At 47.0% G+C, this 14,332-nt stretch overlaps 1 protein-coding gene across 1 annotated transcript in view; it reads right to left on the bottom strand.

The window, feature by feature from the left end:
• The window catches only part of Wwox (WW domain containing oxidoreductase), a 943,002-nt gene extending 928,882 nt beyond the window's left edge, over positions 1-14,120 (bottom strand). Inside the window, exons 1-4 of the mRNA XM_042277748.2 lie at positions 13,832-14,120; positions 9,100-9,164; positions 8,173-8,230; positions 5,060-5,238 (exon numbers count right to left, since the gene is read on the bottom strand). Coding sequence (XP_042133682.1) covers positions 5,060-5,238; positions 8,173-8,230; positions 9,100-9,164; positions 13,832-13,938 — 409 coding nt within the window. The 5' untranslated portion in view covers positions 13,939-14,120. The remainder of the gene's footprint in view (positions 1-5,059; positions 5,239-8,172; positions 8,231-9,099; positions 9,165-13,831) is intronic.
• Positions 14,121-14,332: the final 212 nt, after the last annotated feature.

Raw genomic sequence — 14,332 nt, 5'->3', positions numbered from 1 at the left:
GCTTTGTAGTCTCGAAGGAAAACAGCTGAGAGCACGCAGCATTTCTCCAGGCAGGAATCCATCACAGTGGCGATTCACAGGATAAAAGTGTGGCACTAACTTCATGTCAGAACATCAGCACATGATTTAGGGACAAGATCCTCTAAACCAACACATAAGCACACTACACTGTAAGAACACTGCGAGGCTCTAGGCAAGAAAGCCTGACACGTTTACTTTGCTTTAAAGAGAACAAATTGGGGTGGGGGGTGATTGAAAGCTTGAGTGTGTACCTCTTTTATCTTCAAGAACATGAATTTGGTATGCGTGTGTGAATCTCTACAATAAGCCCTGGGGTGCTGATTACAATGACATATATACCAGGAGAAAGTTAAAGCATCAATCCTAAAATACATACACATACATACACACATATTATACACACACATATTACATACACACACATACATATTATATAGATAGATACAGACACAAACATGCGCCCATACACATACATTATATATATACACATATTATACACATACATTATATATATATATACACACACATACACACAACATACATACATACATACACACACACACACACACACACACACACACACACACACACACATGGCTTATGATTGTTCCTACAGAAAAAGCTAGCTTTGTTTTAGTTAATGGCTCCTTTGGCTTAAAAATCAAGGCCAGGCCAGGCTATTTCAGAGGGAAACCATGCATGGTGCAGCCTGACATTATAAAGGTCCAGAAGGTAAAAGAAACTTTTCGTTCTGATTGGGCTCAGAACCCCTACTGGCCGAGGACTGGAGGAAGAGAATTCTATCATTAGTACCCTGAACACCAGATTGGAAATGTCTAATGTGCTCATACCCGATAAGAGGTTTCTAACAGCGTTTGGCAGAAGTCTGACTGTCCCCCCCGCCCCCATAAACAGAACGGCAATATATCCATCTATTTGAAGCATCGATCAATTGGAGCTCAAATGCTGCTCTAACAGAGTATGTGCAGCCGCTGCCCCACACAAGGGACGTGTGGCTGCCCTCCGAGCCACCAGTGCTGCCTGACTGCAAGTCAGCCCACAGGTTCAAGGCCAGCAGCTTCCACACAGCTCTGTGCACACACACACACACACACACACACACACACACACACACACACACACACACAGCCAAAGTGGCTGGCACACAGGTTTAGTCAGGGAAATCCCCCAGGAAAGTGGAAGACTTCCTAGCCTGAAACAAGCCCTTTCCTGAGACTCCTCAGGACTTAGATGTGGTCAACTCTGTGTTGAAGCCATTTCCTTCTTTTTCTTTTTTTACAGAATCAGAGCCAGCAGCGGCTAACTCCAAAGAGCCACAACCTCCTGCCCCTCCTGCCCAGCTGTGCTGCACACATGGCAGTGAGCTCCTCCCTCGTCTACTGAGTAGCAAGCAGGCTCCGGGCTCTTGATCTGCTAGCAGCAGCTCTGGATGAAGAGATGGCTCCCCCTGGAGCCTGAGATGCTGATCTCCTCTGAGGTCCACAAGCTACAGCTTTCAATCTAAAAGTCTTCAGGATCAGAAAGCTGGTTAAACAAAGGTCAAGAGGAGAAGAATGTTAGTTCCTGAGAAGACAACATCCTAACCTTGCAGCTCACTAAGAACACTGGTGGGTGGGTGGACATTGGTAAGACGACCCTTCCAGTTACTCAAGATGTGCTGGCCACTCTTCCTGCAGCTGGGTATCCTATTATCCCAGCCTCAGCTAAACTGTGGCTGGTAAGAATGCCGAGGCAACCCTGCCTTGTGTTCAGCTAGACCACCCAGTGCAGGAAGAGCTAACGCTTTGAGTGTAGGCCCCATAGTAAATACTTTAGGCTTTGGGGGCCACATAATCCCTGCTGTAGTTACTCGACTTCTGGTGATATCTTAAATGTGCATGGCTGTGTTCCAATATAAAACACCTACAAAATCAGGTAGGTCAAATTACACCCAGGGACTGCAGCTGACCTACTCCAATATAGACAGCTGAGTCCAGTCAACAGGTAAAGCTGGCTAACAACTGTAATGAGAAGGGCTGGGAGCAGGGTGTGGTGAGACACATCTGTAATCCTGGCATGGGAGGACAGGAAGATCAGGAGTTGGAGGCCAGCCTGACCTATATATATAGCAAGCTCAAGGCAAGGATACATGGTAAGACATTGTTTCCAAAACTAACTTTTTTCATGCTCCCCTAGTCCTTCTGCATTGCCTCTGAATCATCCTACACTGCAGAACCATCCTGGCCTTTTCACCCTGCATAAAACTGAGAAGTTCTTCAGTTGCCTTAGAAATACCAAGTATCAGCATTCAAAAGTTAGCCCTGCATTGTTTATGACCAGTGTGAGAAAGGCAGTGACAGACCAGTCTGCTCAGAGCTCACATCAAAGGGGACAGGGCCCTAGGAGAACCCAGTCAGTGGGTCAGGGGACACATTCCTCCCCACCTTGAGGAGGCAGTGCCTGGAGGGGAGCACGGAAAAGGTGCTGTGGCTACAGCACTCATGAGCAGACAAGGGGTCCCTCCAGTCACGGGGGACCATGCTCAGAATCAATCCACTCAGCTTCACAGGCTAAAGACTCAGCTGCTGATACACATGACAGTCGCCCTGCTGTGGCCCAAAGAAAAGGATGCTGACGACCCTGGCAAAGCTTTCCCAGAGGGTGACACCCGTGATCCTGGGAGCAGATGCCCACTCCACTCTGCACTCCACAGGCAAAAATGAAGCAGTGGGGGCAATTTAGCAGTTGCACGGCTCGGGAGAAGGAAGCCTGGGATCTAGAAGCCACAGACTACCTGGGCAAGAACACTCTCCAAGACTTCCTGGAAGGACACAACTACGTTAGGATGAAAAGCCAGGTTCCTATCAACCTCCAGCTTCTTCAAGTTCGACACACCTGCTGAAGAGGGAGAAGGATCTGTACAGATTTGATTACCTGGAATTTGCAATATATTCTTCCAAACCTGAAGAGTCAGAATCTGCAGCACTAGCATGGGCTCATGCTTGCTGGAGTAGAAAGGGGGAAGGAGTGACAGGCAGTGGCAAAGTCAGTCCCTCAGGGAAAACAGGGGCTGGACTGCTGGCTTCCCTATAATCCTCCACAATCCGTCCTGACCTCACCCTGTGACTAGCCGCACCCGTGAGGCCATGCACACCTCCTGCAGTGTCCACACAGTGAACTTGGGGCTCAGGAAGGAAGTGTCAGAGGTCAGTGGGAGCAGCGGAGCGGCAGCTCTCCCACCCTTGCTCCCAGGGTTTGGGGAGCCTTCGGGTCCACATGTTTCTTCGTCACACTTCAACATCTCCATGTCTCTCTATCTCAGAAATCACCCTAACACAATTTTCATCCTGTCCTCCGCCAATTCTGAGTCCAAGATGGCAATGCCAAACACCCAGTGCTGCAAATCTTTGCCAGGACAACAGTCGGATTCAAAGGTCTGCTAGCTAACATCAGACCACGCACCTGACAGGAACCAGTCACACACCTCACTGATTAAAGAAAGTCTATCCTGGGGACTGGAAGGATGGCTCCCTGGTTAAGCACTGCTCATGCAGAGAACCCAGATTAAGTCCCAGCACCAACATGGCAGCTCATAACCATCTATAACTCCAGATCCAGCATATCCAATAACCTCTTCAGGACTCCAAAAGTAGTGCGCATACATACACGCAGTCAGAATACTGATACACATAAAATAAATAAGTTTTAAGTGAATAAATGAGAGAAAAACTGTCCAACTAAAAGACTAAAGGAATGAGATCTTTTCATTAAATTCCTAGTGAGCTGAGTATTACATAAACAAAGGGATTTTTCTTAATTCCTCAAATCCTTCTCTAAAACTTACTCTACAGTACTCTGGGTCCACACTCAGAACTGTAACAGTGGTCAACCCACTGCTTCTGGGATCCCAAGGAGCCAGTCATTATCACCAGCACTGCAGCTCCACTGACACACAGCATGACTGTTATCCAGACTTGAACCCAAGGCAGAGACTGAAAGGCTGGACTGAATGTATTCTGAGCTCAGATGAGGTTTAAAAGGGGATTTGAAGGAAATCGCTTCCCATTTCTTAGACAAATTTCCTTTGTCCCTTTACCTTAGCATAGTATGGTCAAGCCCCTGTCCGTATCTGGGATGGCAATCTCAAGCTCTGAGAGCCTGACACACTGCACAGTGGCTGATCCGCTAAAGGCGGTAACTCACCTCCTATGCTTGCTGGAGAAGGACAATGGGGACTTCAAAATCAGGAAGGATAGAGAAAAGGTCATGAGAGAGGTCATGAGGGGGCACCATGATAGACAGACAGATGGACAGAGAGAAACCTGACAGAGGACAAGCCAAAGGACATCTGGATGCAATTCTATTCTTTAATCTGAAGATGCATATCCTATCTCAAAGCAATTCAGATGCTAATGTCAGATGTCAATGGACCAAAACAAAATAAATCTCCATCCCTCAGGATGGCACAAGTACCCACTGACCTCACCACAGCCACTGTGGTTAAAGAGCAGCAATTAGGAGGGTTGCTGCAGAGGTGAGGACAAGGACGAATTCTCCAGTTTTATGAAGAAATAAGATACGGTTACCAGAAGAAAATGATAGGCTCAATGACCAGTGGAAACCTGCAGTACCCTTGGATCCAAAGTCACAATCTGCTGTTGTCCAGTATCCCATTACCAATCAATTTTGGTTTGAATAACCCAGGTAATTGGAATACATCCATGCACCACACAGACCGGGTCAAAAACTCTTAGCCAGAGCCTGTTGTCTCCAGCCCCTGAATACCAAAATAGCCACAGCCTTTTGCTGACTTCTCAGCTTTGAGCAACTTCAAGGTCAGGCCCCACACAGCCTCCCACTGTAACCCTGGGATTGAAAGAGGCTGCCATTCTAATGAAACAACAGCTGAGAAGGCTATGAGACCATCTTTAAACTGGAGATTCACTTCCAAAGTTTCACTGGTTATATTTAAGTAGAATTCACCGCAGCACTCACAAAAAAAGAAATAAGTAAAATAAGACGACAGTAGGTAACTTACCTATTCCTGAATTCGCTCCGGTAACCAGGACCACCTTTCCTGTGAAGTCCCGGCCCTGCAGGATCTCCATGGCAGTGGTGCTACCGTCATATCTCTGTCTAGTGGTTGGCTTTGTTGGATTATCATCCACAGTAAATGCCAATCTTGGGTCCAAGTAGGTAGTTCTTTTATTTATGTGGCTGCAAAGAACAGGGAGGGCATTGATCTCTATACAGCAAGGACCAGTAGCTCCAAATACAAGGTACTCTAATACTTCAGGAACACGCCATGGTTCATGCACAGAAAGGCCTACTGTCAAACATGGAGAGATCCAGAACCCAACTGATCTGTCTTCTAACCTCCAGAAGGACCGCACCCCTGCCTGGGAACCCAGCTGTGGAAGCCTCTCAGAACTACCTGAAGGTACTAGGACACACTTGGCCCCTCGGCTCTCACAACAGCTTCCTGAGAAGACTGTAAGTTTCTACTGAATTCATGTTAATATAAATTCATCTGTAAGATCTGCCAACCACTCTCATCAATACACGTCCAAGTAATTTCACTGGCCTGTGCAAAGGCCTAAAAACCCTGCGACACAAGGAGAAAGTGGAAATGATGGAAGTCTTAATAACTATAAAACAAGCCAAATAGCAAAGTTTCAATGCTTTCCATTGTAAGACCACGGCTAAGCCACCTATAATAAGCACTCTACTTTTGATTTGGAATTGATCTAGAATTTACAGAAACAACACTAAAATATACTGGCACATACAGATTATTAAATTACTCCTTTTAATACCATTTTTACATTTAAATGTATTCCTGGGCTGTCAAGATATCTCAGCAAGTAAAGGTGCCTGCTACCTAGCCTGATAACTGAGTTCAATCCCTGAACCCTATGTGATGAAGGAAACAACCAACTCCTGCAAGTTGTCCTGATGGCCATGTGTGTGCCATGATGTGCATGCATGCACGCATATACACACACATTCTAAATATATAAAATGTAATACAAAAATTATGTGTATTCTTGAGATCTGAAATTAAAGACCTTGAAAAGTCATAAACATACTTAAAACTATTAAGAATCCTCCTGATGCACATAGAAGACTATGATGTAAAATGTGTCTGGGCTTCATGGCATAGGCCTGTAATCCCAGCTAACAGGAGGACTGCAATTTCAAGGCCAGTCTGAGCAACTTAGTGAGACCCCATCTGACAACACTGACGTCAGCAGCGCTGGCTGTGCTGTCCTCTGCTCCTCGGGGGTTCCACTTGGTAGCCTACAACTGGCACTGGTGACAGCATTTGCACATGGAAACAAATCTACACTTCTTTTCCCCAAAGAGCTGGTTGTTGAGCATATCCCAGCATACTCCTGCAGCAGGCTAGAGAATAACCAGTCAGGGAAGTCTTGTTCCAGCTTGCTTCCAAAGTCCATGTTCATTCATTAGATCAGCACCTGTTTCTGTAGTTTTATTGGGACACAGCAATGGCCATCACTTTTGTTTTAAAATAGAAACCATACCCTAAAACATGATGTCTGATCCATCACAGGCAAGTTCAGCTGTCTCCTCTCTAGAGTAGGCCAGTCAAATCAGCATGCTTCAGAATTCCCTGGAGGGCATAGGCTGCCAGCCACCAACAACAATATACCCCAACTTGAAATTTAGATAGTAGAGGGTCTGAGTATGTGTATATCTAATAAGTTCCCAAGAGCTGCCAAAGATAACGATTAGAACCACTGCTCTGGGCCAGTAAAGAGGAAAGCACCCCAGAGAAAAGGTTCACAGGCATGTGTGTGCACAGGAGGAGCATACGCAGGAGGCTAAGAACTTCCACAGGTATGTTCTCCAAGAAAAATGTAGAAAAGGATATTCAGAAAACAAAACTAAAAAATAATCTCCCTATTTTGATAAGGGAAAAGATTTTTATAAATCAAGGGAGAGGAAATCCTTTATAATCTAATAGGCAGCAAAGACTATCCACCCACCCACCTGCCAGGGAGGCTGCCCTGCTGGAGCTGCCAATGACTGCTCATTCTCCAAAGCAAGCCCTGGCCTACCTGCTCCCAGTGCAGGAGACATACCAAGAGGGAGTTCATTAGGTCTGCTGACAAACCATTTACCTCAGGTAAACCTGTTACTATAACTATTACTACAGGGATAGTAACAAGTGAGACCACGACAAACTGTCACTGTAGTTATACAAATTTGAAAACAATTCCAGAGACGGCACAGTAGTTAACAGCACTTGTTGCCCAATGAGGAGGACTGGAGTTTGGAACTCAGCACCCATCCAACAAGCCAGAAATTCCCTGTTTGCACATCTGTAAGCCCGACTCCAAAGATTGCAGATATAGCAGGATTGCTGAGGCTTACTGGCTTCCACCTGAGCCAAGAAAAAGCAAGTTCCAGGTTCAGGGAGAGACCCAACCTCAAAGGAATTTGTAGAATGATAGCAGATGGACCTGATGCCCTTATACAGTCACATAGACACATCCATCAATTCTTTGTAAAAATTTAGGAAGCCTCAAAGACAAGCAGCTTAAAAGGAAAAAAAAAAAGAAGAAGAAAAGAAAGGCAGGCGGGGAAGAAAATAGAGGGAGGGAGGGAGGGAGGGAGGGAGGGAGGAAGAGAGGAAGAGAGGGAGGAAGAGAGGAAGAGAGGGAGGAAGGAGGGAGGGAGGGAGGGAGAGAGGGAGGGAGGGAAGGAGGGAGGGAGAGAGTAGTTCAATCAAACACAGTGAAAACATAAGAAAAATTTCATAAAATCCCCAAATGCATGCTATCAGATTCTCTGTAAAGTTACTATTTTGTTTCACCTTAGGGAATGGGAGTAGAAACTGTAGCTGTTCTATCAAGGTGTGCATAGTGAATGCCACACCACAACCCATGTGGCGGGCTGGAATGTGAAGGGGGGGGTCTGGCCTAACCCCAAAACCTCAGTGCACAGAAAAGGGTGGAAAACTGCAGACTGGAGGGGAAAAAAAATCAGAAAGCCAGAGAAGGTGGTTACTTCTGCTGACAAAACAGGTGAATATGACTTCATATTTTCCTACAGTCAATATAGGAAATTATAATGAAAAATTCCTCTTGAAGGCTCTCCTGGCCATGTTTCTACACAGACACTTACTCCACAAAAAACACTTGTCCATTCTCGTCTGTCTCTTGTTCCCATCCATACGGCAAATCTGAAACACAAGAAAGAGTGACAGCTGTACGTGTAGTAGAGTGAAACCAAGCCACATCCCAAGGTCAGGAATAAGTCTCATCCCTCTTATCCCGCCTCCTAAACCCTCTGCTTCCCCTGGTCACAAGATTCAAGGGTGGCAGTCACAGAAGGCCCAGTATCCCTTCTGGAATCCACATTTCTCCTTCCTGATTTAACAAAAATCCTGTTACTCTCTTGATCACTCTTAAATGTTCACTCAGCTCCTCCTTTTACTGCAAGCCTCAGCAGATGCTCCTATGAACATGCATTCCCAAAGCCCACAACCACATCTGCAAGTACACCAGGCACTGACCAGTGGAGTGCTGACCTGGGCTGCCTTGCACCATGTTATAGAGCCATCCATCATTTTCATGTACCAGCTCATCTGTCTTCAACTAGATCCTAAACCCACTGAGGCCAAGGAGCTTCAACACCTTTTGTCTTTATTCAATATTTCTATTCCATGGATTGTGTACTTGTTCGGAAACACCTAGAAGTCACGGTTTTCACTGTAGGTTTCTGCAAAGCACTGCCATCTGCCTCCACAGCCTACACCAAAAGCGATTACCCACGTGGTGCAACTACAGAGAAACACAAGTCAAAGGCCGCAACTGTTTCAGTAACCCTTTGTTTAAGGCCATAAGGCATAAGGCATCCTGATGTCCATCTCAACCACTTATCTCTTCTTTTGCCAAATCCCAGTAGACTCTCACACTGAGAATCTTGTTCCTTGTTCCCACCAGACAGCCTTCCCAGGACGATAGGGTCAACTGCTACCTCACCACTGTGACATCTTCCCCAGCTAATCAATGTTTCAGACTCAGGATTCTGGGCTTCTGCCATACAGACCTCCTGCAACTCGTTTCCTTTTGCCGGTTTTCGGATGTTCCCACTGGGTCTTTTCCTCGGTGTGGCTGTAACAGAGACCCACGATAAAGTAAGTTAACCTGGCTAAATGTGGTAATACAGTAATCACTGCACTCAATGTGTCTCTCCCAGATAGAGGTGGAGTAGTAAGAACAGGCCGAGAAAGACATACTCAGAGTCGAAATTTTCCTGGTTACATCAGGGCAGAGACCCCAGGTTGGGGGCTGGAATCAATCCTGAAGGAATTTTGCAGCCCAGGTGGGGAGAGCAGTGGGAGGACAGCAAGGAGGGACTGGGTCCCAGCTATGAGTCAACTTTACAAAGCTCTGTGAATCACAGAGTTCTACACAGACGTTTTGTATTTCTTTTCCCTTCATTTAAGGATATATTGACAAACTTCAGTGTCTGGTTTATAACGCTCATATTTAAATATTAAACATAGCTTAAATACAGCATTGTTAATGTTGATCCTTTTTAGATGTTTATTTTCCTTGTTCTTTTTTTTTTTTTTTTTTTTTGCTTTGTTGGTTTTGTTGCTGTTTAGTTTAGTTGTTGTTTTTGTTTTTGTTTTTGTTTTTTGGAGCCAAGGTTTTGTGCAGCCTGGGCTGGCCTAAACTCACTACTTAGCCATGGATGACATTAAACACTTAATTCTACTGTCTCTACTTCCTAAGTACTAAAATTATAGAAGTGACTTTAAAAATGTACATTCTGAGCTGGCAAAATGGTTCAAGAGGTGAAAGCGCTTACCATGCAATCCTGACACAAATTTGCTGCCTGGATACAACAGTAGACATAGAGAATGAGCTACAGAACGTTGTCCCCTGACCTCCACCAACACACCATGGCATGCATACACCCTTACACACACACACACACACACACACACACACACACACACACACACACACAGTTTTAGATGTGTCTTCTATCCCCAGGTGTAACTTCAGTGTCTCATTAATCACTGGGTCCTGAGCACACCCAAAAGGACATTAAGAACGCAGTAAGACAGCAGCATAGGTCATCTGCCTATGACAAGATGACTGTAGATCTACAAACACCAGATCTGATAAGACAATCCCTATGCACCACTAGTCCACTCACTCTAGCTCTCGGCTGTCACTTCCTGTCATCTGCAGAATGGGGCTGTTGAGGACACTGTTCAAATGTCTAATGGAGCAACCATTACAACAAAATGGTGAGCTGTAATACATTCTATTGGTAAACTGTCATGTGCTGTCCAAGCCCACTGAGAGCAGACTCTGGTATCAAGGAGGCTCCCTTACCCCAGGCTCTTGTGTGCTTCTTTCAAGTGTCCTCCAAAAGCCCCCACGAGACTGATGGGCTCCCTACTCTGTGACAGGAAGAAAGGAAACAGCAGACAGCTAAGGGTATTAAAGAAACATCCTGTCCTTGAACACAGCTAGAAGATTCCAAAGTGCCTTCCCTCAGCTACTGTTTATCCTACAATAGAAAAATGCCTGTGGGTAAGGGGAAGCTTGTCCACGAAGAGCATGTACCGGGCGATGGGAACACCAGCATTACCTCTCCACAGGGCTCCCAGATGTCTGCTGATGTTGTATACACCTGACTTAAAGCTGTAACTTCACTTCTCTCTTAGTTGGGCTCCTCCAGTCTGTTTCTGATGGGCCCTGTGAGTACTCCACCAAATAGTATGTGCTATCTGTGGCTTGTTTCTATCTATCTGCTACTTGGTATTTATTCTTCTACGGTGGCTTGATTCACATTTCATAAACTCATTCAAAACCTAAAGTACAGCTATAATAGATCATTCTCGTATAGGGCATGGATCAAAAGCTAGAACCACCTGTCACCAGTGACAAAGATCCTATCATCAGGGAAACAGCAGGACACTGAAGGAGGCATTCGAAGGTTAAGCTTCATTTCCTCTCAACAAGAGAGTAACTGTATTACTTTATCACCAACTGACAAGATGGCTATTTGAGATGCTAAGGAGTAAAAACAGTGATAAGTACAGGTGGCTGAAACAGCACAGACTGGAAAGGTCTCGAAGGCAGAGACTCTGCACACAGAGGTCCAGGTAGGAGCAACAGTTGAAGGATCACTGGCATGCCTACACCCCTGAGCCTCCTGCTCATACAATCCACTTACTTCTCTAAAGACACAAACTCAGTGTCGCTCCCAGGCTCCAGATCATCAGTGGGCTCCAGAGTCTGACAGCAGTCTCAGGTCCTCAGTGAAGCACAGAAGGACCTCTGCAAACTGATTCCTTCCTCCACAGTGTCAGACTTTACAACCTTGCACCACAGACAGAGGCCAGACTGAGGTCCCTCCTTCCACCGTCCCCTCCACCTGCCCGACATCCTGCCACACGCACCCACCTGTGCTCTGAGACACAGGCCAAGTGACAGCTCTCCTAGGCAGCCTCCCTCGCCCACTCACACACGCCTCCTGCTGGACAGACAAAACGCACTGGAACCATCTAATTACAAATCATCTCCTTAGGTTGACAGCTGCAGCTCACTCAGCTGGACATCACCAGTGCCCACCAAGGGGCCTGGCTCTTCAGGGCTCTACACCCTTCAAGGAATGAATTCTCCAGAGCTTTTCTGGTTTCCGTTTCTTTCTACCTGGCCAGCAGGGGCAGCAGTGACTCATACCCTTGTGTAGCTGAAAATCTCATGGGGAGTTTACAACCTATCAACGGAGAGACTCCAGGGCACAAACTAAGTCCTAATTTGATAATGAGTCAGGAAAGTTATCTTTTAAATTTTTCTTGAACCAGGTAGGGGTGGAGCAAGCTTGTGATTCCTACCTGGAAGGTGGAGGCAGGAGGCAACAGGATCGGAATATAAAGAATTCTAGGCAAGCATGGGCTACAAGAAACACTACTGGACAAACAAAACTGTAGCACACGCCACTAATCCCAGAGGCTAGAGGATCTCTGTGAGTTTGAAGCCAGTGTGGTCTACATTTAAAAAACATTAAATATTCAAAACTAAAAACACAAATTACAGGTGTAATTACAACAATTTGTTTTCTGAAAGTCAAGTGATAATACACTCATGTGTAAAAAGATTGGTTCTCCTGGTTTTTAAAAACATAAAGCTAGGTGTGCTCCTGCATACTTGTGGACCCCCGCCAGCCCTCAGTAAGTGGAGATAGGGGAATCAGGAGCTCAACCTCAGCCACATATCAAGTTAAGGCCAGCCTGGACTACATGAGACCCTATTTTAAAAATGTCTTACAAACACATAAGAAAGCAGAGGGGTAAAGTATTTGAGAAGAGGAAGAAAGTGGGGGTGGGAAGGAAGAGTAATGGGACACTGGATACTGTGAAAGTACCCCATAGACATATGAAAAAGGACATCTGAAAGTCAGGGACTAGGGGGTAGACAGAACAGACTCCTTGGTAGTCAGGCAGATAGGGAGAGGGGGTATGGCTAGGTAACTAACGGCCAGCTTCCTCAGGCTCCTTGCCTTAGGCCCCTGCTAATGCTCAACAAGTTCAAGGCCAAATCAGGGCATGTTACCCAACAGTTATGGGCTAATCAACCTTCTTATCTTTCTTCAAACTGATCAACTCTTATATGAGGGGAGGAAAACTCTTAAAAGGCTTTTTTTTAAAAATCCCTCAAAAAGAGGCTGGATGTTTTGGCTTCCAGAGTACCCCTCTCTGCTTTGCAGAGGGTCTTTTTCTCTGTGTGTGTCTGCTGTGTGAATGTGTTTCCTCCGACCCCCCAATAAATGTCTTTCAACTGTTGATTCTGCCTACTGCTGTTTGAGGTATTGGAGGTTCTTCCTGCCTTTTAATTCTTTAACTGGCAGAGAAAACGAACCCGATCAAGCCCCCTAACTGTATCAAAACCCATCATTTTGTGCACTACATATTTTAATTTTGTTAAAAAGAGCAGATTCCCCCAACTGCAGTAGGTTTTCCATGAAAACTCGGTGTATACCCAGATACTGGGGGTGGGGGTCACCCAGGCCAACATACAGTGAGACCCTGTAAGGGCAGGTGGATCTGTGAAAGTTCGAGGCCAGCCTAGTCTATTACGCTAGCTCCAGGCCAGCCAGGTTTCTATAGAGAGGCCCTGTCTCAGAAAAAGGGAGGGGAGGAGAAGGAGGGAGAGGCCACTCAGGTAATTCCAACATCAGGCCTAAGCATCTTTGCCACAGATACAGTCCAACTAATGGCAGCCTGGGCGGGAGAGCTACAACCCACCAGCGTCTCCACAGAGTGCCTTATGCACAGCACTGGATTCATTCTTGTGTCAAAACTCATTTTACTGATGGGGGAGAAAACAGACTATCAGCCAGGGCTTTCAGTGGCCCAGGGTCACGGTTAGTACTGGAGAAAGGCTCTGCTACGGTGTCCAAAACTTCCCGGGGAGACCACTGTGAGCCATCCAGGACCTCTGTTCAAAAATACAGACTGCTGGGCCTCCAACCCAGGTGCCCTTGGCGGGAGCTGGGCATCGAAGTTTGCTCCATTTCCTCTTGAGCAGAGTTAAGACCTCTGAGCCATCACCGCATAGTGCAGTGCCACCTAGTGAGCAGCAGGGGGCGTGCTGCAGGCGGCCAGGTGACTCGGTCTTGACCCTGAGCTCACAACGGTGGGGAACCCGGGACAGGTGGCTGGTCATCTGGATGCGCATGCCCGCCGGGCTGCCGCGCAGGGTCCAGGCCTCGCAGGACACGGGTCCCGGGAGCGCCGCTCCAGGCCGCTTACTTGGCGTAGTACACCCAGCCGTCCTTGGTGGTTCTCTCCTCCCAGCCCGGAGGCAGCTCATCCTCGCTGTCCGTGTCGTCCAGGCCCGCGTAACGGAGAGCTGCCATGGTGCAGAGAGAAGTAGTCGCCGGGTCTCCTCAGCAACTCACTCAGCCTTCAACCGCGCCGCGCGCGTCAGGGGCCCCCGGGACCGCTCGCGCCTGCGCACTGATCGCCCAGCCGATCCGCAGCTGCAATCCAGTTTCCTGCTTTCGCGGCGACTGGCGGGAAAGGGGGCGGGGCCTGAGAGGAGAGGCGGTGGAAGCGCGGAAGAGACCAACCTGGCCGTCCGGCTGGAAGGAAAGACAGGGACGGCTCAGAAACTGGATTGAGCGTCTTCACCCTCCTGGAAGGGGCGTGCTCACCCAGTCACGGTGCAGGACTCCGCCCGTTGCTGGGCGACCCGAAATCACTTCCTCATCGCTAGGCCCAATCCTGAATGAGTCCCAGCAATGGGGTATC

The sequence above is a fragment of the Peromyscus maniculatus genome, chromosome 5 (assembly GCF_049852395.1).
Source record: "Peromyscus maniculatus bairdii isolate BWxNUB_F1_BW_parent chromosome 5, HU_Pman_BW_mat_3.1, whole genome shotgun sequence".
NCBI classification, from domain to species: Eukaryota; Metazoa; Chordata; class Mammalia; order Rodentia; family Cricetidae; genus Peromyscus; species Peromyscus maniculatus.
Note: the sequence above shows the minus strand (reverse complement) of the source record. Positions and strands in the feature narration are given on the sequence as shown.